At 38.8% G+C, this 21,534-nt stretch overlaps 1 protein-coding gene across 5 annotated transcripts in view; it reads left to right on the top strand.

Moving 5' to 3' along the window:
• The window catches only part of QPCT (glutaminyl-peptide cyclotransferase), a 40,735-nt gene extending 19,940 nt beyond the window's left edge, over nucleotides 1-20,795 (top strand). For 2 of the 5 annotated variants that reach the window (XM_008980854.4, XM_002757848.6), the window contains exons 3-7: nucleotides 5,830-6,108; nucleotides 13,735-13,911; nucleotides 16,129-16,228; nucleotides 18,879-18,995; nucleotides 20,141-20,795. In XM_008980854.4, the coding sequence (XP_008979102.1) occupies nucleotides 5,830-6,108; nucleotides 13,735-13,911; nucleotides 16,129-16,228; nucleotides 18,879-18,995; nucleotides 20,141-20,286 (819 nt within the window). In that variant the 3' untranslated portion in view covers nucleotides 20,287-20,795. The remainder of the gene's footprint in view (nucleotides 1-5,829; nucleotides 6,109-13,734; nucleotides 13,912-16,128; nucleotides 16,229-18,878; nucleotides 18,996-20,140) is intronic. The other 3 variants (XM_078349481.1, XM_078349482.1, XM_008980855.5) reach the window with 2 other exon arrangements.
• The last annotated feature ends 739 nt before the right edge of the window (nucleotides 20,796-21,534 follow it).

Here is a 21,534-nt window from a genome sequence, read left to right as displayed (position 1 = left end):
GCAGTGCTTCTCAAACTACTGACTCTGACACACAGTAAAAAAAAAAAAAAAAAAAAAAAAAAAAAAGACTTTTACATTTTATACACACAAACGTACTAGTATATTTAATGGAAACAAAACTTGTACAAAAATACTCTTATTACTTGCATTTTACTACAATATTGTCAATTCTATTTTATTGGTCCTTAAAAAATGCTGGTCATAACCCACTAAACTGATTTCAAGACCCATTGATTTTACTACTGCTGTGGAGGGTAGAATAAGCTGGGCCAGACCTTGAATGTATCTTTGTCTCCTTAATGTCAGTCTTCTAAGCAATCTGAAACCTCTCCTCTGAATATCTGTTTTTTTTTTTCAAATTAGCCCCATTTTGGGGGACAGCTTGGGAAGAATGGGACTGGCCCTTCACATCCTCTTTTGAAACTCCTCAGGCAGAAGACCTTGGCACCCACTGCTGTGCCCAGAGTGAGACCTGCAAGGCCCAGGTGCCTAGCACTAGGTCTCTTCCTTTCTACCCAGTGTGTAGCCTCTGCCCCTCAGGCTAGCCTGGATATCCTTTGTCTGTTGCCCCATTAGCCTCCTGTTTTCCATCTGAATAGCTCTGGCTTCCCTAAGTAATTAGATGGTAGACACCCTGCAGGCACCTTAGTTCTGTCTAACCTTTAGGCAGAGTGACGGCTGACTTTCACTGAGCAGTTTTTCAGGGTCAGGCACTTTACTGAGTTCTTTGCATAGAATCATCTCATTCAGGCTTCGCAACAGTGTGTAGATGCTATTATTATCTCAATGTTAGGAATTTAAAAGGTCTGAGGTTGAGGTATGTGAATTAACTTGCTCTAGGCTATACACATACCAGTGATGAGGCCAGAATCCGCTTGAGGTCTCTATCCTATCACTCGAGAGTTGGGAGGAATCAGTTCTGTGCTTTATGCACTCAGATGTCTCCAGTTCACCATCTTCTCACTCCCAAGTTGGAGAGTGAGGCACATACCATTCACTTTAACAGTATTCCCTGGGCCTTATCTCTCAAGCATTTTCTTAAAACTGGCATTTTCCAAAAGCCTCAGTTCCTTGTTAGAAAAACTCTAGGTATATGATGCTTACTCCTCCCATTCAACTCAACCTTTTTTATTTCCCCATATTATTTGCCCAGAGTGCTGTATATACCCAGAAATGATATGCGTACTTCAGGCTCGAGGTTCCTTGCCTGCAGGCTCTGGAAATCCATGAACACAACACACATTGTTTGTAGATCTTTACCTTCCACACAATACAGTTTATAGCATAAATAATATACATAGATACTGTTGTGATTAAAAAGATACATATTAATTTAAAAGTGTTACTGAAGTTTCAGTAACATTTTCCACTATCATAGGGGTGGAGGCAAATGAGAAATTTGTAGACAGTATTTTAGAATGTGTTGGGAACTACTGCTGGGCTACCTATACATGGTCTGGCTGATGGCTGTGTTAGATATCTCACGTAGATTCTATTTTAGAATTTTTTGAGAAGAAAATTACCATTAATTTTTAGAGACCTATCTCCTAAGCTGTGGAAGACAAAGGATTTCTCATTTCAGAAGTGAGGTAGATGACAGTGTAATTATGAGGGAACTGCACTAATGGCCTTAATTTGACTAGGATTAGATCCTTTCATGCAGAACTGAATTGAAACAGAAATGATTGAAACTTTTTTTTTTTCTCCTGAGGCCTGTTTGAGCACTAGATGAGATGTTTTATAATTTAGAGTATAAAGGATGTAACTAGAGAAGATCCTCAGCTATTAAAAAAGGCTAAACTTGATATAAAATTGGTTTGTGAATGAAATTTTGTAGTTATCAATAAAGATGTGTATTACTACAGATTTTTTTTTACAGAAAGATAATACTTTGGGGAAACACTGTCCCATATTATGCATTTTCATGGTCTCTGATCAATGAGTGAAAAGCTGCCTATCGGATTATTAGGATATTTTTATTTTGAGGAGATGATTTAGTTGTAAAATAAATAATTTGAAGGCACTACATTTGGAGCTATTTCATTGATTTATAAGATAGAAATAAAAAAAATTTAAGAATTAGGATGATAAAGTCTTACAAATGGGTAAGCAATGTCCTTTGTCTAAAAGAGGCAAACTAGAAACTTCAGGAAGTAAAATCCCCCACAGATGCATAGTGCACCTGAGCCACTGAAACTGAACATCATTAGGCACGTAGCTCCCAGGTGCACCCTCAGGCCAGCCCCCTAAGAGAAGGAGCCCAAGGGACTCATATAGGGTGCACTCAAGAGGGAAGAGGTACCTGAAGTCATCTTCAAGTGGCGGAAGTCAGCATGCTGATGACGATGTGTTTGCAGACTTAGTGCAAATACTGGAAAATAGGTGTCTTCCAAACAAATCTGGTCTACTGATGTCAGTGCTTCTCAGAACCTGGAAACTAGAATTTACGTTTAATTAAATGAGACCCAGGATCAATTTACTAGTGTTAACCTAGAATAAATCCCCCTACCACCTGTTGGAAGTAGAATGTCATGTAATTAGAATATCATGTAATAGCCTCTCTCACTCTCATGTCTTCGGCTTTGTGTTTTTTTCTTTCTTTACTCTGTCTCCATCTATCTCTGCTTCATCTCTATTTTCACCTCTTTCACTCTCTTTCTTGTGTTTTTTCTCCTCTCCATTTTAAATCATAGATGTATAGCAACCCAAAGTGTGATCTATATTCTAAATTGCCTTTTGGCACTCCTGGAGGGCCCAGCCATTGGCTGCTTTGGTGTTGGGAAGCGCAGCTGCTTTAGATTCTCTGCCACAGCCACACACTCCCTGCTTTGGGGTATTCGAATGATAGTAGTGGTAGTTTGGGGAGTTTCCCTAGAGACTTGTAGACTAAGTCTGAAAGCCAAAAACAAAACAATAAGGGGTACTGGTGAGCTAATTAGGTTATACAACCAATTTGATTGTTTATAAAGATGATTTATCTTAGCTGCTAAGATAAACACAAAATATTTACACTGAATGAAAAAGTTCTTTCAGGAAAAACTCTTTTGAGGATATTTGCTGATTCTCTTATGGATTTTAGTGTCAATGTGGTCATCGGATATGGTCAAGACTTGCTAACAAGTTGAGAAATAAGTCTGTGTGTAACTTCTGAGTAATGCTAACAGATATATATATATATATATATTTTTTTTTTTTTGAGACGGAGTTTCACTCTTGTTTACCCAGGCTGGAGTGCAATGGCGTGATCTCGGCTCACCGCAACCTCCGCCTCCTGGGTTCAGGCAATTCTCCTGCCTCAGCCTCCCGAGTAGCTGGGATTACAGGCATGTGCCACTATGCTCGGCTAATTTTTTGTATTTTTAGTAGAGACGGGGTTTCACCATGTTGACCAGGATGGTCTCGATCTCTTGACCTCGTGATCCACCGCCTCGGCCTCCCAAAGTGCTGGGATTACAGGCGTGAGCCACCGCGCCCGGCTCAGATATATATTTTTTAAATTCCAATTCATTTTGTACTCTTGCAATCTGCTATTGGTGTTGAAGAAGCCATTTTATGTAGCAGTTCATCATCTGGATACCAGATGTTCTGGAGTATATGTTTTTTTTTTTTTTTTAAATGACCCTTTTTATGGAAAAAAAATTTTTTACAGTCTAGGGATAAGTCATTTTCATATTCTTCAGAAAAACTTATGTTAGATGCATAGTGATTTCTCTCTACTCAAACTATTAATTCTTTGTGTCATATAATTTTATATATTCTCATTAAATCAATTCATATTTATTCTTACAATGAACCCATATTTCTGATAGCCTCCTGTGAGCAAAGCACAGTACTAAGAATTGTGGAGTTATGAAGGCTGATTTCAAAAAAGGTAATAAACATTTCCTTTGATTCTGTGATCAGACAGCATGCAAATTTGCAATAGGAAAGGTAAGGTACTGCACACACAATGCTATTTAGGACAAGGTACACCCACTGTAAAAAGCAAGCAGTGACTAGCTGGGAGTCATTTGTTTAGTTGGCTTTTGCGGGATTGACTGTAGTATCAGTGTCCTCTCCCATTTCTATTCCCCTCTCCTTGGAAGCTTCCTGCCACAGTTTTTTTGAGGTTCTTGCCTATGTGTCATGTCACATTAGTGAGCGCAGGCCACATGGGACTTGGCTAGGACAGAAAATCCTGTATTTCTTTGGAGGATGGAAAAAAAAAAAAAAAGAAGTCTTCACATTGATTTTCAGTTATTTATTTATCATTTTAAGGTCCATCCTAGAAATAAACTGTTTGGTCAGATCTAAAATTTTGGTTTTTGGTTAGATGTAAATTGAGGGACAAATAGTTATTTTGATGTTAGTTTGTTATTTGACTTTTTATAAAAATAATTTAAGGCAATTTATGATGATGTATATGATATTTGAAGGCGGGGAAGAATGGAACAGGCTGGGGATGGTGGTCACACCTTTAATCCCAGCTCTTTGGGAGGCCGAGGTAGGTGGATCACTTGAGCCCAGCCTGGGCAATATGGCAAAACTCCATCTCTACAAAAAAAAAAAAAAAAAGAAAAAAAGATACAAAAATTAGGCATGGTGGCATGTGTTTGTTATTCTAGCTACTCGGGAGGCCGAGGCAAGAGAATTGCTTGAACCCAGGAGGTAGAGTTTACAGTAAGCCAAGATTGCACCACTGCACTCTAGCCTGAGTGACTGAGTGAAGCTCTATAAAACAAAACAAAACAAAACAGAACAGAACACTAGGAACATAGGAAGATGAAGCCAAGATAAAAGAAGGATGGGAAAAGGCAAGTGAACCAGCAATGAACTCACCTATGACATCTCACATCACAAATTCTGTATGTTCTTTAAAAAATACTCCTAGTTCCTGAAGTGATGCTACTTTCTCCACCTGTTGCTTTCTTCTGTCAGTCACTGTGTTGCCTTATAAGGCTCAAGGTGCTCAGCAGAGATGGGGAAAGAGAGTCTCTTTTATATTTGCCAGCATTTGCAGTGTGTCTTGACCTGCCTTGGGTGCAGAGGGAAAGCTGCTTGATATGTTATTATGGTTCGGAGTTGCTTACTAATTCTTACAGTGAGCAAAGAGCTGAAATAACCCCAACCACTCCCTAGTTATGGGAGCTTTCTACATTATCCTTAGGTGAGCATTGCTGTCTTTTATTAGTGTTCATTACATATAAAGCATTTTCTGAACTTAGACACATGCTATGCACTTGGGACAGAAAGAGCTACCTTTGCAGTTCTCCTTGAAGAGTTTAGAGATAGAGACCTGTGGGATGCTGGTTTACTTGATTTTTCAAACATGCCTTTGTAGCCTCCTAGGAATATTAAAAGTGTGCTTTACTACTACTGAACTGCATCTCTATCTCCTGACTTGTAGACATGCCCATAATATATTGTTAAATGAGAAAAGCAAGGGCAGAGTAATATATAAAGTAGAATTCTTTTCCTATAAAAACATATATGCCCCTGCCAAATATATGTGTTTGCATGCTACCATAGGTTTGCATAAGCAAGGAGAAGATATGTCAAAAGATCTACATCGAAGTATTAACGTTGGTTAAGATTAACAATTGGTTGAAATTGATTAGTTAGGGGAAGTTTAGGGAAGAGGCAGAGGATTAGCTTCTCCTTTAAACAGGAAAAATGCTATTAATTGTGATAACAATACAAAATAATTATTAATTACAACAATATTGCTATTAATACAATAAGTTTGTATTGCAATTTTAATTTGAAAGGCATTACTTAGGTTTTAAAATCACAGTTAACAAATGAAAGCTGTTCATTTAGATCTAAATTTTTGGTTTTTGTTTTGATCAGCACATCATGCAGCGAATTCAGAGGCTTCAGGCTGACTGGGTCTTGGAAATAGACACCTTCTTGAGTCAGACGCCCTATGGGTACCGGTCTTTCTCAAATATTATCAGCACCCTCAATCCCACTGCTAAACGACACTTGGTCCTCGCCTGCCACTATGACTCCAAGTATTTTTCCCACTGGGACAACAGAGTGTTTGTGGGAGCCACTGATTCAGCGGTGCCGTGTGCAATGATGCTGGAACTTGCTCGTGCCTTAGACAAGCAACTCCTTTCCTTAAAGGTATCTATTTTCCGCTTGTTGATTCCTGGGATCAAGTATATTAGCAGTAACTCAGAGTGAATTCTAGAATCCTTGTAGGAATGAGAAGGCCATTTAGAAATGGAGACTTTTGGTACATTTTTATTATGAGTATGGATTGAAAGATTACATGATTTGGCATATCAACCATGGGCAATAAACCTAAGATATGTGGCAATGCATTCATTAATTGGCACCTGATTTCCCAGCCGTGAATGCAAATTAAATTAAATGCCAGATTTCTTCGTGCAAAATGAAGGAGGAAGTTTATTTCAGGTATGAGAATTGTTCTTGTTTCTGTGGCCATGAGACATCACAACCTTCTGATCTGAGAGACGGTGGTGCTTGGGTTGGAGGAGGGAGTTTCGCAAAGTGGTTCTGAAGTGGAGAGTGGGTAATTCAGGCCTATCAAGATGAAAAGCATGAAGCAGAAATGCATTATTGTTATTATCTGTGAATCTCAGCTCCATTTTATGTAGCATAGCAGAGCTTTTGTTATGTTCTCAGCTCAAAATACTTCTGGGACTCTCAGATGTTATTTTAGTCCTGGTGTTCTTAAGGGTCTATTGGAAAAAAGTGCTAAGCAAGTTGAAGACATTTTGTTCTGATATCACTCATAACCAAGTCAACACAACAAAGCAAAAACAAAAAACTTTGTTCACAGGTAACAAATACTTTGTTCCCTCCTCAGACAGAGCTTTATGAGGGTCCAGCTTTTGATACAATGGGGGTAAAGAAGTAAAGGTTTATCTTGTAATGGAAGTAATAGATATTTGGTTCTATTTTTGCTGTATATGCAGAACTTGAAGAAAGCAAGAATTGTTTATACCCTCTCAGTCTCCTTTTCACTTTTTTGGTTTGTTTTATTTTTTGAACCTTCTACAATGCCTTTGTCCCGTGCTTTGCCCTGCTTTTAACTAGTTTCCTTCCCCAGCAATTGGATGAGGGAGTTCAGAAGCTGATAAAAAAGTCTAATTTTTCATGTTTGCTCTTCTAGTATAAGGACACAAAATGAAGTATGACTTGAAGACATCGTTCTGTGTAATGGATGTATTTTCTCTGAGTGAGAAAATACATCCTGAACTCCTTTGCTTTTTCCCAGATAGCTCATACCTGCTTTTGGTGAACAGAAATATTAATAGAAAGCTCTGAATGAGTTATTGGATTGGGGTAATTATTTTAAAAATTTGAATCAACATACACATTCTCATAGAAATCCTTTCTTTTAGAGGTAAATGATGAGGTGGGAATTTTTTTAAGAGGCTATTTTGAATGCAGAGTTTGAGAGTATCAAACTTACTCTTCCAGTTATACGTTGTAACTAAATTTGTATTGAGGAGTTAAGTTCTTCAGCTGTCAGGAATTGGGTAGATGGTGGTAGAAAGTGACCTGAAAGCGCGCTGGATAAGTAGACTGGATTATTCCCAACTCTTCCTAGCCCTCTTCTCTCCAGTAATAGGACAGTAATTACACGTCCACCTCCTCTGACTGGTAACTTTGCTATGCCCTCCCACTGTAGTCTGTCGTACTTCCTCATCCCTTCACTCTGGACTTGGTTATTTGACTTGCCTTGGTCAATGGAATGTTAGTAGAGGTGACACAAGCAGAGGCTAGAAATATGCCTGTGCCTTTGGGCTTGCTCTCCTGTGTTTTTGCCATAACCATGAGAATGGCATGCCCTGGCTAGCCTGCCGGTCCCAGCAGAAGGATGAGACACCTGGAGCAGAACCAGCCTTGCTGACTGCAGAACGAAGCAGAGCTGCCCCAGTCAACCCCAGTCTAGATCAGCTGCTCCCTCCTCACTGACCAACAGAGGTTATGTATCTCAGGAAGATACAAAATGGTAGTGTCAGCCACTGTGTTTGGGGTGGCTTATTCCATTCTGTTGTGGCATTAACTAACTGATACAGCCTTGAATGGGGAAAGACTGCAGGTAATCCACTATGTTAACACTGGTCATTAGGCATTACCATGAAGACCTTCATTCATCAGGCCAGTCAGATTTTCCTAGCTCCAAGGTACTAGGCTGAGTTACTAGAAATGAAGGCCATGGCTATTTTTCTGTCAATCCTGAAATGAAGCAAATAAAGCAGGTTGCCTTGTGGGACTCAGGATGAATGTCCTCAACAGTTTATTGCTGGATAAATGAATGGATATGAGGAGAACAGAATGAGACTAAATCATTGTACTGATCATTGGAGTGACCCAGCTGTTGAAGATTCACTGAGGTACTTGAACCGTCAAGCTTCAAGAGATAAAAACTACTGACTTTTGTCTCTGCCCTGGGCATGAGCAGAATGCCTCTTGTCCCAACCTGTCCCATTCTGGCCTCTTGTTCTGTGATTATGTTGTCTGATTTGGAACTAGAACTTTAAGGCCCTTTAAACAACTGGAAGCTTAGAATGTCTCTACTGAAAGTAAGCATCTTACAATTTTTGCCAATGAGAAAATCTGTTTAATTATTTAATGCTTATTAAATTCTGAGTGCCTTTATATTGTACAAACATGTCCTTTGCTTAATGCTCTCCAGGAATTATGGAGGACAGAAAACAAAATAAACTGTCCTTTCCTCATGGCATACTTAAGGAGCAATATGAAATGATTAGCATAGAAAATTAACTTAGTTTTCAGATGATGAAAACAATTTTTTTTCTCCTTTGAAATCACTGTTAAAACAATCAAGGCAACTCTTTTTTTTGAGATAGAGTTTCACTTTGTCACCCAGGCTGGAGTGTGGTGGCATGATCTGAGCTCACTGCAACCTCCGCCTCCCAGGTTCAAGCGATTCTCCTGCCTCAGCCTCCTGAGTGGCTGGGATTACAGGCGCATGCCAACACGCCCAGCTAATTTTTGTATTTTTAGTAAAGACAGCGTTTAGTAAAGACAGGGTTTCACCATGTTGATCAGGCTGGTCTCGAATTTGTGATTGCCCGCCTTGGCCTGCCAGAGTGCTGGGATTACAGGTGTGAGCCACTGCAACTGGTGGAAACTCCATTTTTTTTGAAGAAACTAGAGAACATCTGTGAATGGGAACCACAGTATGAAGACAAGTTGGATGGAGAAATGGCAGATGCCATATCAGACTGGAGAAAACTCACACTGCCCTGGAAAGGGAAGGAAATGGAAGAAGTCAGTGGTTTCCCTGACAGAATCCTAAAAAGGATCAGAGATTTGAGATGTGACAAGCTGAGGAAGGCAGAGGTGAGAGAGGGGCTGGAGTGGAGAGTGTTTGTAAGTCTGTCTAAGGAGTACGTGGATGTAGAGATTCCCACCCCATACCAGGCAGGCAGGTGAGTGACCCTTGGGTCTTTGCCAGAGATGAGAAAATATTTTTCTAGAGAAGTTGACTCATGGAGGTTATGGAATTGAGAACACAGCAAGTATAGAGGAGGGTGGCAGTGAGGTACCCCATGGAAACTGGGGAGACTAGGTGAAAGCCTACACATCGAACAGTGAGATCTACAGTAAAAAAAAGAATGGGCCCTTCAGGAGCCCTCTCCTGCCTTATACCCATCAGATAGGAAACTGGAGGATTCTTCTCCAAAGAATGTGAACCACCTCACCAAAAAATTCCAGAGAGTGACATTCGGTAATCCTCAGTGAAAACACTGACTGGGCACCAGATTGCCCTTCAGCAAAGCCAACCAATGTGTGTCTCCAACCAGCATTTCAATATCTTATTCTTTAACATGAATGAACACAAAGGATGCCCAGACATTTGCAGACAGACTCCAGCATGAAAAAAAGGGCCTGGAGCAGTGGCTCATGCCTGTAATCCTAGCACTTTGGGAGGCTGAGGTGGGAGGATTGCTTGAGGCTAGGAGTTTGAGAACAGCCTGAGTAACATAGTGAGGCTTCATCTTTAACAAAAAAAAAAAAAAAAAAAAAAAAAAAGGTTAGCAAAACAAATAATACAAATTTAAAAATGAAGTTGGAGGAAATAGAGCAGAAAATAACTTAAAGGATACTATTCTAACATTCTTAGACAGATATAAGAGGAGACTTTATATCTATGACATAAAACCAGAATGCTGCAATAACAGAACAATCCGTCAATAAGAAAGAGCTTTTGGAAATTAAAATTTCTATTTTCAAAATAAAAAAAGAATCCATAAAATAGTTGGATCCTAAAGTAGAATAAGTTTTTTTTTTTTAGAAAGAAGAATGACAAAAAAGAAGATGATTATGACCTCCGGAGAATAATTGTAACAATTCCAGTAATTCATATAAAAAGTATCGGGAATGAGAATGGCATTGGTTTTCTCAATGGAAACTTTGGGAGCTAGGAAACAATAACACTATGCCTTAAATATTTTAAATAATAATTTGCAACCCAGCATCTTCAGACTCAGACAAATTAAATAGGAAAATAGAATGAAGACATTTTCAGAGATAAATCTCAACAATTTTCACTCCCATGTACTGTATTTTTTTTCCCTCAGAAGTTGCTTAATGCTGTGCTCTAGTAAAATAAAGAAAGAAATCAAGGAAGAGGGAGTCATGGAGGTCAGCTCAGTGGGGATCCCATGTAGTAGAGGCAGAAGTCTGCAGGGTGATGGTGAGGGGAGCCCCAAGATAACAGATGGGCAGCAGACCTAGTGGTCAGGTCAGACTGGAACAGGCAGGAGAGGGCTCCTGAAGGGCCCATTCTTTTTTTATTTTATTTTTTATTGATTGCATTTTAGGTTTTAGGGTACATGTGAAGAACATGCAAGATTGTTGCATAGGTACACACATAGCAGCGTAATTTGCTGCCTTCCTCCCCTTCACCTATATCTGGCATTTCTCCCCATGCTATCTCTTGGGCCCATTCTTAAAAAACAAAACCAGACAGACACAGGAGAAACAAAGGTATGATAGTTTCGGGAACACTTGACCACATAATGATGAAGACATATTAGATTCAGAGAAAACAAAGCAAATGAAAGAGAGGCCTGTGGTGAGGAATGGTGAGAAACAAGTTTGCAGAGGCAGGATGAACTCAATGGGGTCGTATGTGTATATATGGGAAAAAGACAGAAAGAGAGATCCCCACTGATTTTTGGTTTGAGTAACCACAAGGGTGGTGTTGCCGTCCATTTGGTTGAAGAGACTATTGGTAATACAGATTTCAGGGGGAACCTCAGGAGTTGAGTTTTGACATGCTGTTTAAGGTGTCTATTAATGTCTGTGTGGAGATCTTCATTTGGCAACTGAATATGTGGTCTAGAGATTGGGAGCAAAGTTAGGGCTGGAGATACAGTTTTTGGAATTGATATATACATGTATGTGTGTGTTGTGTTGTATGTGTGTTTGTATGTGTGTGTTGTGTTGTGTTTGTATGTTGTTTTGTGTGTGTGTGTTGTGTGTGCATATAATAATAATATAATATTATACTATATATAATATATACACTGAGATTAGCCTGGGCAACATACCAAAGCTCCATCTCTACAATATTATTATTACTTTAAATAATTATATTAAAAATTCTGCATTATACAATACACACAACACAATACACACATACACACAAAAGACAGTACACACAACCACACACATATGATTTAAAGGCTCAAGAAGAGATATCAAGACAGTGAGTGTGGACAGAGATGAGAAGAGAACCACGGAGCAAGCCCCCAGCACTCTCTAGCATTAAGACAGAAGGGAGACGAAGGGAACCATTAGTGCTGACTATGGTAGGAATACAGTATTTTAGGAACCAAATGAAGAGAGTGTAGCTAGGAGGGAGTGGTTAACTATGTTGAATGCTGACAATAAGTAAAGAGAGATGAAGACCGAGCATTGAGCACTGGATGTAGCAATGTAGAGTCATTGGTGTTCTTGACAAGAGCAGTTTCAGTACACGGTAGAGATAAAACCCAACTGGGCTAAGTTTAAGAAGTGGAATTAGAGACAGCATGAATAGACAACTCCTTCAAGGGGCGTTGCTATAAATGGAATCAAAAAATTGGGCAGTTGATGGTGGAGACAGTGAGTGAGGTCAAACATTTTAAGATGAGAGAAGCAGCATGTTTGTTGGCTGATGGGAATTATCCAGCAGAGATAGAAAAATTATGATGAAGGAGAGTAATGGCATTTGCTAGAGCAATGTCCTTGAGCAGATGAGAAGGGATAGGATTTTGTGCACAAGCAGAGACTGGCATCTAATATGAGCATGACAGAAAGAAATCAAGGTCATTGGTTGCGAATGAAGATGGGCGAGGTGGCAGGGAGAGGAGGAATGTGAAATACTAGAAGAGTGCCAGAGTGACTGAACTAAGAAAATACAGTGTGACTTGCCAGTCAACATGAAAGGCCAACATGAGGTTTGTGGTCATGATCTTTGAGCAAGGCCAGACAGTTTGGTTATTCACTTTTTCTCTGGCATGGTTTAGCTGCATGAGTGCTGGCACAAAGTAGGTAGAGAGTGGGACTTCATGTTTGTTTTTGCCATGAAGGTTTGACCAAGGCAGAGAGGGGCAATGGAGTTGAGGAGCGACTGGAATGATTGACTGGAATTTAAGCAAAATATAAAGTGAAGTGAGGACATTATGCAGGTGAAGGACTGTGAAAAGGTGAAACATTCTAATAGATTAGAGTTCTAGTGGGATTGAAGGATTTTGGAGTTTAGAGGACCAGGACTAATCTGAAAGACAGCAGTTACTGTCAGACAGAGTAAAGTGTAAAGTCAATCAGAATCCTACTCACTCTTTTTAGTTCTGTTCAAATACTGTCTTTTTCATAAAGCCTTCCTTGACAGCCCAGGATTTTGCCTCTCATTCTATCCAATTTCCAGAGGACTTTTATGTTACATTTGTGGCTATTGCACATTTTGCCATGCTCACATGTTTTATCTCTCCCCTACCCAACTAAAGTATAGGCTATTTCAAGGGAAGGGCTATAGTTACTATTCTTTGTGTCTCTGTAGCATTCCTGGGGCAGACTCTTCAAACTAGTCTCAGTACAAAATTGAAGACTTAAATAAGGTGAGAAGCAAGAAAGATTTACAGTAGTTTCAGGTTGGATTCCCTAGGAAGCACCCTCTGATATGGAGTTTAACATTCAGGTCACTTATTAGGGAGTGGCCTTGGGTGTCAGGAAAGGGAAAGAAATGGTATTGGACAGAGGGAGAAGTTGAGCTGTAATGCAGGTTCAACAACAGCTTTAGCCAATCCCTGGGGAGCTCTGGAGATACAATGAGAGCCCCCAGTACCCCCACACTGGATGTAGGACACTCCCAGGAGGTGCGGCTGAGACCATTCCTAAAGTGCCTGACAGCTCCCAGCAGCTGAGGCAACACACCCTCCTGTAGGGGAAGTGGGTGGTGTGTCACACGGTTCATCACAGCACATTCATTGTTTCAAAATTCTATGAGGAGTAAGAAAAAATATAAAAGACTTCCATTTTCAGAGGGGATGGAAGAACATGGTTTATATGGGTGAAGACTGTGGGAGGTGTGCTGACATTTGAAGAGGAAGTGGTGTGGAATGCATTTTGGCATAGTTTCACTTCCTTTGATGTTTTTCTTCGTGGCACATCCATCTTTTTGCCTAATTAATTGAAAATCATGCTGTTTTTTCCCATCATCACAGTATTTTTTTGCTCTCTTTTTATTGTTTTTACCAGAATGTTTCAGACTCCAAGCCAGATCTGTCACTTCAGCTGATTTTCTTTGATGGGGAAGAGGCTTTTCTTCACTGGTCTCCTCAAGATTCTCTCTATGGATCTCGACACTTAGCTGCAAAGATGGCATCGACCCCACACCCACCTGGAGCAAGAGGCACCAGCCAACTGCATGGCATGGTTAGTCTGGGCAATTTCCATGGCGTTGTAGCTGTAGGCTCTACCTCTAAGAAAAAGGTTGCAAAAGCCAAGTTAAGACCTAAAAATGCCAGAGCTTCCTTGGAGCAGACTGTTTATGATAGAACATTCCTTGGCAGGCATTGGGTTTTCGAGGAATCCCAGAGCTAAAAAGAATGATTCTGAGCCGGCATTGTGGCTCATACCTGTAATCCCAGCACTTTGGAAGGTCAAGGAGGGAGGATCACTTGAGCTCAGGAGTTCGAGACCAGACTGGGCAACATAAGGGGACTTTGTCTCTACAACAAATAAAATAATTAGCTGAGTGTGGTTGTGTATGCCTGTAATCTTAGCTACTCAGGAGGCTAAGGCAGGAGGATTGTTTGAGTCCAGGAGTTCGAGGCTGCAGTGAGTTATGATTGCTTCATTATACTCCATTATACTCCAGCCTAGGTAACAAAGGAAAACCCTATCAAAAAAACAAAACAAAACAAAACAAAACGAAATAAAACAAACAAAAATTCCTGGTTAGAAACCATGTTTGACTGAGCTTAATTAAAATGATAACATGATGTAATAGATTACAGGAGCATCAGATTCAGTTGGGCCCAGTGGGAGCACATTCCCTCAGTACTGTATGGAGGTGGAGAGGGAAACCCCCTTCTTTGAGGGCTTTATAAGTCTGAAGAACATGGGGCTTTGGGAAATGGAATAAGAGAGGGGTGGGGGTGAAGAATTTCCTTGGCGGCTTCAAAGCTATACCATGCCTCCAGTGTGACTAGACAGTTTGATGTGTTGGTTTTGATGTGGCATTTTTGACATGGGGGTGGGGATATTTTGATGCTGCCTTAAAACCCTGCTATTATTACTAAGTAATGGATACAACACACAGCCTCATTTTCATTCCCTTTTCCTGGGCCCATACTCCATCCCTGATCCTTCCCCTGACCCCTGAATCCTCTCCTGACTCTGACTCTCTTCTCATATTTGATCTTTATTCTGTCCCCACATCTTCACTAGCCCTAGCTTGGAACCTCATGCTACCTTTGAGACTTCACTCTTCCCAGTGCCTCCATCCATTCCTGACCCTCACTCCATCTGTGAACTGATAGCTTATTCCCAGCACCCATACTCATTCCTGTCTTTTGCCTTGTCATTGATCTTCACCCTATGAAAGTCCAAATGGTCAAAGTCTGTGTGTTCTATAACTCTAACACACCTCATGCTGGCATTTGCTTCCTCCTGTTGTTCATTGGCAACTCCTAATGGGTCAGGGGAATATGGTCAGCATCTCATTTATTCACTTGTCCCCAAGTGGCCAAAAAACATTCAGATAAAGAGGAGAGGTCTGGTTGATCAGTAGTAGAAGAAAGTTACTTATTTATATAACAAGCCAAAGAAGTCTATTTTTCTTACAATGAATATATTGAATTTTCATTTATGAATTTATTCATGCTATGTCCTTAGGATCACAGACTCTGAAAATATTTGTCTACTATGTGTTAGAATGTATGCTAAATATTTACCCGCACATTATTTCACTTAGATAAATCAGGAGGCCTTAATCTAGTGAATAGTCTTTGGAGAGTTCTCATGATGAGATGATAGAGAGCTATAACCAGAAGAAAACCTTAGAGATCAGCTAGTTTGAGCTTCTTATTTGATACACAAGGAAATGGAGATCCAGAGACACAATGTTATATAGCTCCTGTACAAGGAACTTTTCTTAGATACTGTTTGATTAATAAATAGTTACATCCAAGTGCCTTCCTTTGGGAGTTGTATCATTACAGATTAAGGATCAAATAGCTAAACAGAGTGGAATAGAAGATCAGACAGGCTTGGACTCCTTTCTGAAAATAAAGTAAATGTATGCTTTTAAAGTCCACAAAATATTTATCCAAATGTCTTCTTTCTTTTTTTAATTTTTTATTATTATACTTTAAGTTCTTTCTAATTTATCCTTAATGATATCCTTTTGAAGTCACATACATGAAGAATCAATACTTTGCTATTTGTCCACATTGCATCAGCAAGATTTAAAGAGTTTTCCAAAATAATTAGCATAAAATGTTAGTAAATCTTTTGTTCATTCATATAGCTCTCCACATTATTCTCGATTACTAAAATGCAGTTAATTTTGACTGATTGTATTTCCTTATTGATGAACATAAAACACATTTTGATGACGGTGATTAAACAATACTTTTTCTCCCTTAGGATTTATTGGTCTTACTGGATTTGATTGGTGCTCCAAACCCAACATTTCCCAATTTTTTTCCAAACTCAGCCAGATGGTTTGAAAGACTTCAATCAATTGGTAAGCACGACTGTTATTAATGAAGAAAACATAGTTTTTTTCTACTGACAAATACTACATTTTAAAATTCAAAGTTTATAATTTGGCTGGGTGTGGTGGCTCATACCTATAATCTTAACACTTTGGGAGGCCAAAAGGGCAGATCAGCTAGGGTCAGGAGTTTGAGACCAGCCTGGCTAACATGGTGAAAACCTGTCTCTACTGAAAATACAAAAATTAGGTGGGTGTGGTGGCAGGCGTCTATAATCCCAGCTATTCGGTAGGCTGAGATGTGAGACTCACTCGAACCCAGGAAGCGGAGGTTGCAGTGAGCCAAGATGGTGCTACCGCACTCCAGTCTTGGCGGCAGAGTGAGGCTCTGTCTCAAAAAATTTCTTGATTGATTAGTTTATTATTCTTTTCATCTTTGTACTAAGCCCAGCTTATTTTCCTGCATGAAACTATATTTTGACTTGGAAACATAAAATACTGTATTTCATGTTTGCGCATCCTTAAAAATGGTTTGAGAATATTTTCCCAGAGTCCTGTTTGAAGCATGTAGAATGTATTGCTAGAGGAAACTTTACTCAACAGAGCATGTTGGCTAATGATGAAGATGAAGTCCTTACAAAGATACGAAAAGATATTCTTTAGTTTTCTTTCTTTTCCATCTCTGTCTTTGCCATTTTCTATTTTCTACCTTATCCAGATATTATTTTCCTTTAAATCTAGTACAATCTCTGCCAATTTTCCAGAGAAGTAAGAGATCAGGATGAAGAGAAAGCCAGATCTTTCAAGATTTAGAGTCAAATAAATGGGAGTAGATTAGCTCAGACCAGACCAGACCAGGCCAGACCAGGAAACGTGTGTATGTATGGCTGAGAAGAGGGGCTTGGGGCTTGGAGTAAGAAAAGGAGAATAACTTCTTGCCTTTGTGCTTCCACCCTACACAAAACAAAACAAAACAAAACGAAACAAAACGAAACAAACCCTTCAGACATCAAGAAAAGATGAAAATGAGATTGATCTTTATTGTAGAATCCAGGCCAGGGGGCTGTGTTGAAGGCAAGAACTCCATGCTAGAAATTCCTTATTCACAACATAAACTTCTTGGAGCAAGATAGACTTGCATTACTTCTAAGCAGTGGGAAAAACACTGCCATCATAACTCACACTTTGCCATTGGTAAATAATTTGTCTAGGTTCTTAGGGAAACTTGCATCTGAACTTCAGATACTCATCGTTGGCAAATTTCATTTCCTAGTTTGAAGAAATTGCTATGATGATATTATTAATACAAACTTCTTGGGCTTCTTCCTTGCAGCATGTTTTCCTTACTTTGATGGTTGCCCCTGAAAACTGAGTTTGGCTTTCTTTCAAGGATTTTGTGTACTTTTATTATGTCCTGTACCAGAATGAAGTTATGCCAATGACTTGCACCTTCATGCAATTTTAACCCACTGTGCTGCCCCTCCTACTGGTATTTACATTTCAAACCATATCTCTAGTTGTACAAGAAAAAGTTGTGTCTCACTGTAAAGGAATTATAAGTACCAATAAACAGACAGGAATATTGTTTTTGGTGGTGATTAGGTCTTTCTCAGTGCTCCTAGAATCATATTATATATGGTTGCTTACTAGTTGGTTTAGTTTTACCCTTTAAATTTAGCAATTAAAAAAAACTATCCTAGGAAATTTCATTTGGTTGTCTTATAATATTCATGTGATCTCTTGTCATCTGCAACCTCCGCTTCCTGGGTTCAAGTGATTCTCATGCCTCAGCCTACCGAGTAGCTGGGATTACAGGCATCCACCACCACACCCACCTAATTTTTGTATTTTTAGTAGAGGCGGGATTCACCATGTTGGCAAGGCTGGTCTCCAATTCCAGACCCTAGTTGATCTGTCATTCATCACTTAGTATCTACATTTAGATACTAATGATCTGAACCAACTACAGATTATTCATCATTTAGTATCTAAATGTAGATACTAATGATATGAACCAATCTAAAACTATTTTAAATGACCTGAATCATGACTTATGCAGGCCAGTGGTTCTCAAAGTTTAAAGTGCGTCAGAATTACCTGTAGGGCTTCTTACCACATAGATTGCTGAACTCCAGCATCAGAATTTCTGTAAGCCTGAGTAGGAGCAGCTAATTTGCATTTCTGACAAGTTCCTAGATGTTGCTGATCAGGTATTACAACTTTGAGAGCCACTGATGTAGGTCACACTAGGTATCCCTTTCCATAGAATGGTCACTTGATATACTTCATCTCTATTCTGTTTGAGCTCCGTATCTCTAAGGCATTCATTATGCAGCATCTTGGATCTATAAGCATCTATACCTGCACCTGTGTTCCCCCGTTTCAGCTACCTGTCTTCTGTTTTTTTCATTCTCTGTCTCTCCATTGTTCTGTTGAGTTTCTACCTCTAAGGAGGTTCTCATCTGTCAGTTTAGAGCCACGTGTGACTCTTCTCTCCTCCTGCTCCAAAATGTATACACTCGTGTTCGACCCAGATGTTTATTGTCATGGGTGTGGCCGTGCTTGCTGTTGCATAATCTTTTAAAAATTATGGACATATGGTAAGATTTCAAACTCATTAAGGATACAGTATGAGTCTCAATCAGATAAAAATAGAAGTTCACCTAATTGTCATCTACAGAACATGAACTTCATGAATTGGGTTTACTCAAGGATCACTCTTTGGAGAGGCAGTATTTCCAGAATTACAGTTATGGAGGTGTGATACAGGATGATCATATTCCATTTTTAAGAAGAGGTAATGTGTGTGTGTGTGTGTGTGTGTGTACATGTGCATGTGTGTGCATGCACATATTTTAACCTATTGTATTTTATGTTCGTTTTGAAAGTCTAAGATTATATGTCACTTATCCACTCACAAGAGGAGATCAAGATCAATATTTTCAATCTTTGCTCATCCCCAAACCTTATTTAGCTTTCTGGTGTCAGTGAGACAGCTCACTTCCATAGTGAAACTTAGCAGGTCTTTAATTGCTGCAGATATTTGAGAAGTAAATTAAACATGAATAATAATTTATACATTTTGATTCATTAAGACCATCTTTAAAGATTGACTATGCTAAGTTTAGATACTAATGATCTGAACCAATCTAAAACTATTTTGAATGACCTGAATCAGAAAATAAAAATTAATTTAAATGAACACCTATCTTTAAAAAAGAGATATACATATTGTGCTATAAATAAGCTTTCACTCATATGTGTCTTTTGATTATGTGCTGGTAAGCTAGACGTCAGATGCGTAAACCAAAATGAATGGTAGGGAAGAAGTCCTTCATTTGATCTTTATTGACACCAGGTATGATTCAGACACAACATTTAAAGCTTTAAGGTTCAACGCTGCTTATCAGTATGATATTTAGATGTCACATTGAAAATCTAAAACTGGATGTGTGTGAGATGTGTACATGGGACGTGGGGAAAGGGCAGAGCTGAGGATGATTTCCAGAAGTCTGACCTGAGCACCTGGATAAATGCAGACCATTTACTGACAAAGGCAAGACTAGAAGAGTAGCACTTACCTTCATAAGCCTTATCAGTTCCTAAAATTATGTTTTATATTTGTTTATTTGATTATTTTTCTACTGGATTATAAACTATATATGGGCAGGGCTTTGCCCTTTCACTAATGAAACATCAACTTCTAGAACAGGAACCGGTATATAGTAGGGGCTTTTAAATTATTTACTGAATTAATTAACATTTGTTTAATGAGTGAGTGATTTTGGAGTACAACAGTGGGATATGAGAAAGTACATAGATGATGATGAATTATCAGCTGTCTTTATATGGTACAGAGCTTCCTCTGCTTGAAGAATGACACTTTCTAGTTTACTCACTGGAGTAATGCACATAGTTACAAGTTGGTTCTTTCTTACTAAGGTGTTCCAATTCTGCATCTGATACCATCTCCTTTCCCTGAAGTCTGGCACACCATGGATGACAATGAAGAAAATCTGGATGAATCAACCATTGACAATCTAAACAAAATCCTACAAGTCTTTGTGTTGGAATATCTTCATTTGTAATCCTGATTTAGTTTATGGAAATTGCTTCTAGAATTGAATTCAAAAGTCAAGGCATTATTCAAAATAACCTGATTTCAGACGAATGCTTTGTGGAAACTTCTGTCCTATAGATTGTCCTATTCTTAGGTGTTTTTGGGTTATCAGATGAATTATAGAATAATTATATTGTGATATTGCATCCTAAATTGCTCATTAAGTTTTATTTACAGATTGAAAAAGAGAGAATTTATTTTCCATTTCCTTACAGAAAATGGAAAATAAATATCTTTCAAAAATTCTTTTAGATAAATACTGTGAAGCAAAATCAGGTTCATTTATTCAATATCATAGTCTTCTAAACAGTACTTAACTGGTGGTTGCAAAATATAGCCTTCATTTTATGATTTTTCATGTGTGGGAATCTATTACATGTAATACAAAACAAAGATGTAGTTTGAAGGCTCTCAGATTTCTTTGAGAAATCTTTGTAGGGTTAATCTTATGGAAATTAAAATCAGAATTAAATGCTATGTTGTGATGTCTTTTTATATATAAAAGAAGAATGATATAATTTAACACACAGTCTAATTTTTATAGGGTTTTGCAAATTTAACATTCTCATTATAAAAATAGTAGTGAATAACAAACATTTTGGAAAATGGAGAAAAGAAAACTATAATCCCATTATATTAATATAATCACCATTAGTTCGCTCTTTAGTTTTATATCCCCCCCACTTTTTTGTTTTTTTGAGACAGGGTCTCTCTCACTCTGTTGCCTAGGCTGAAGGACAGTGGCATGATCATGGCTCACTGCAGCCTTGACCTCCTGGGCTCAAGTGATCCTCCCACCTCTGCCCCATGAGTAGTTGGGACTACAGGCTTGTACCACCTTGCTATTTTTTTTTTTGCCCAGCTAATTTTTTTTGGGTATTTTTGTATGGATTTGGTTTCTCCATGTTGCCTAAGCTGATCTTGAACTCCTGGACTCAAGCAATCTTCCTGCCTCGACCTCCCAAAGTGCTGGGATTACAGGCATGACCCATTGCACCTAGCCTTCTCACATTTCTTAACTACAGATTTTTCTTATAAAGGTATAATCTAACTGTATTACAGTTTTTTGGCCTGTTGTTTCCTGTTAAACTATGTAAATACCAGACATATATTTGCTGTTTTAGTTTTGGAGTGAGGTGAGGACAGAACTCTAGAGTTAATATTAAGGTAACATGATAGTATTGCAGTAGCTGTGACAATTTTTGAGTAGGTAGAT

Source organism: Callithrix jacchus, chromosome 14 (assembly GCF_049354715.1).
Source record: "Callithrix jacchus isolate 240 chromosome 14, calJac240_pri, whole genome shotgun sequence".
Taxonomy (NCBI): Eukaryota; Metazoa; Chordata; class Mammalia; order Primates; family Cebidae; genus Callithrix; species Callithrix jacchus.
This window is presented reverse-complemented; position numbering and strand designations above follow the sequence as displayed.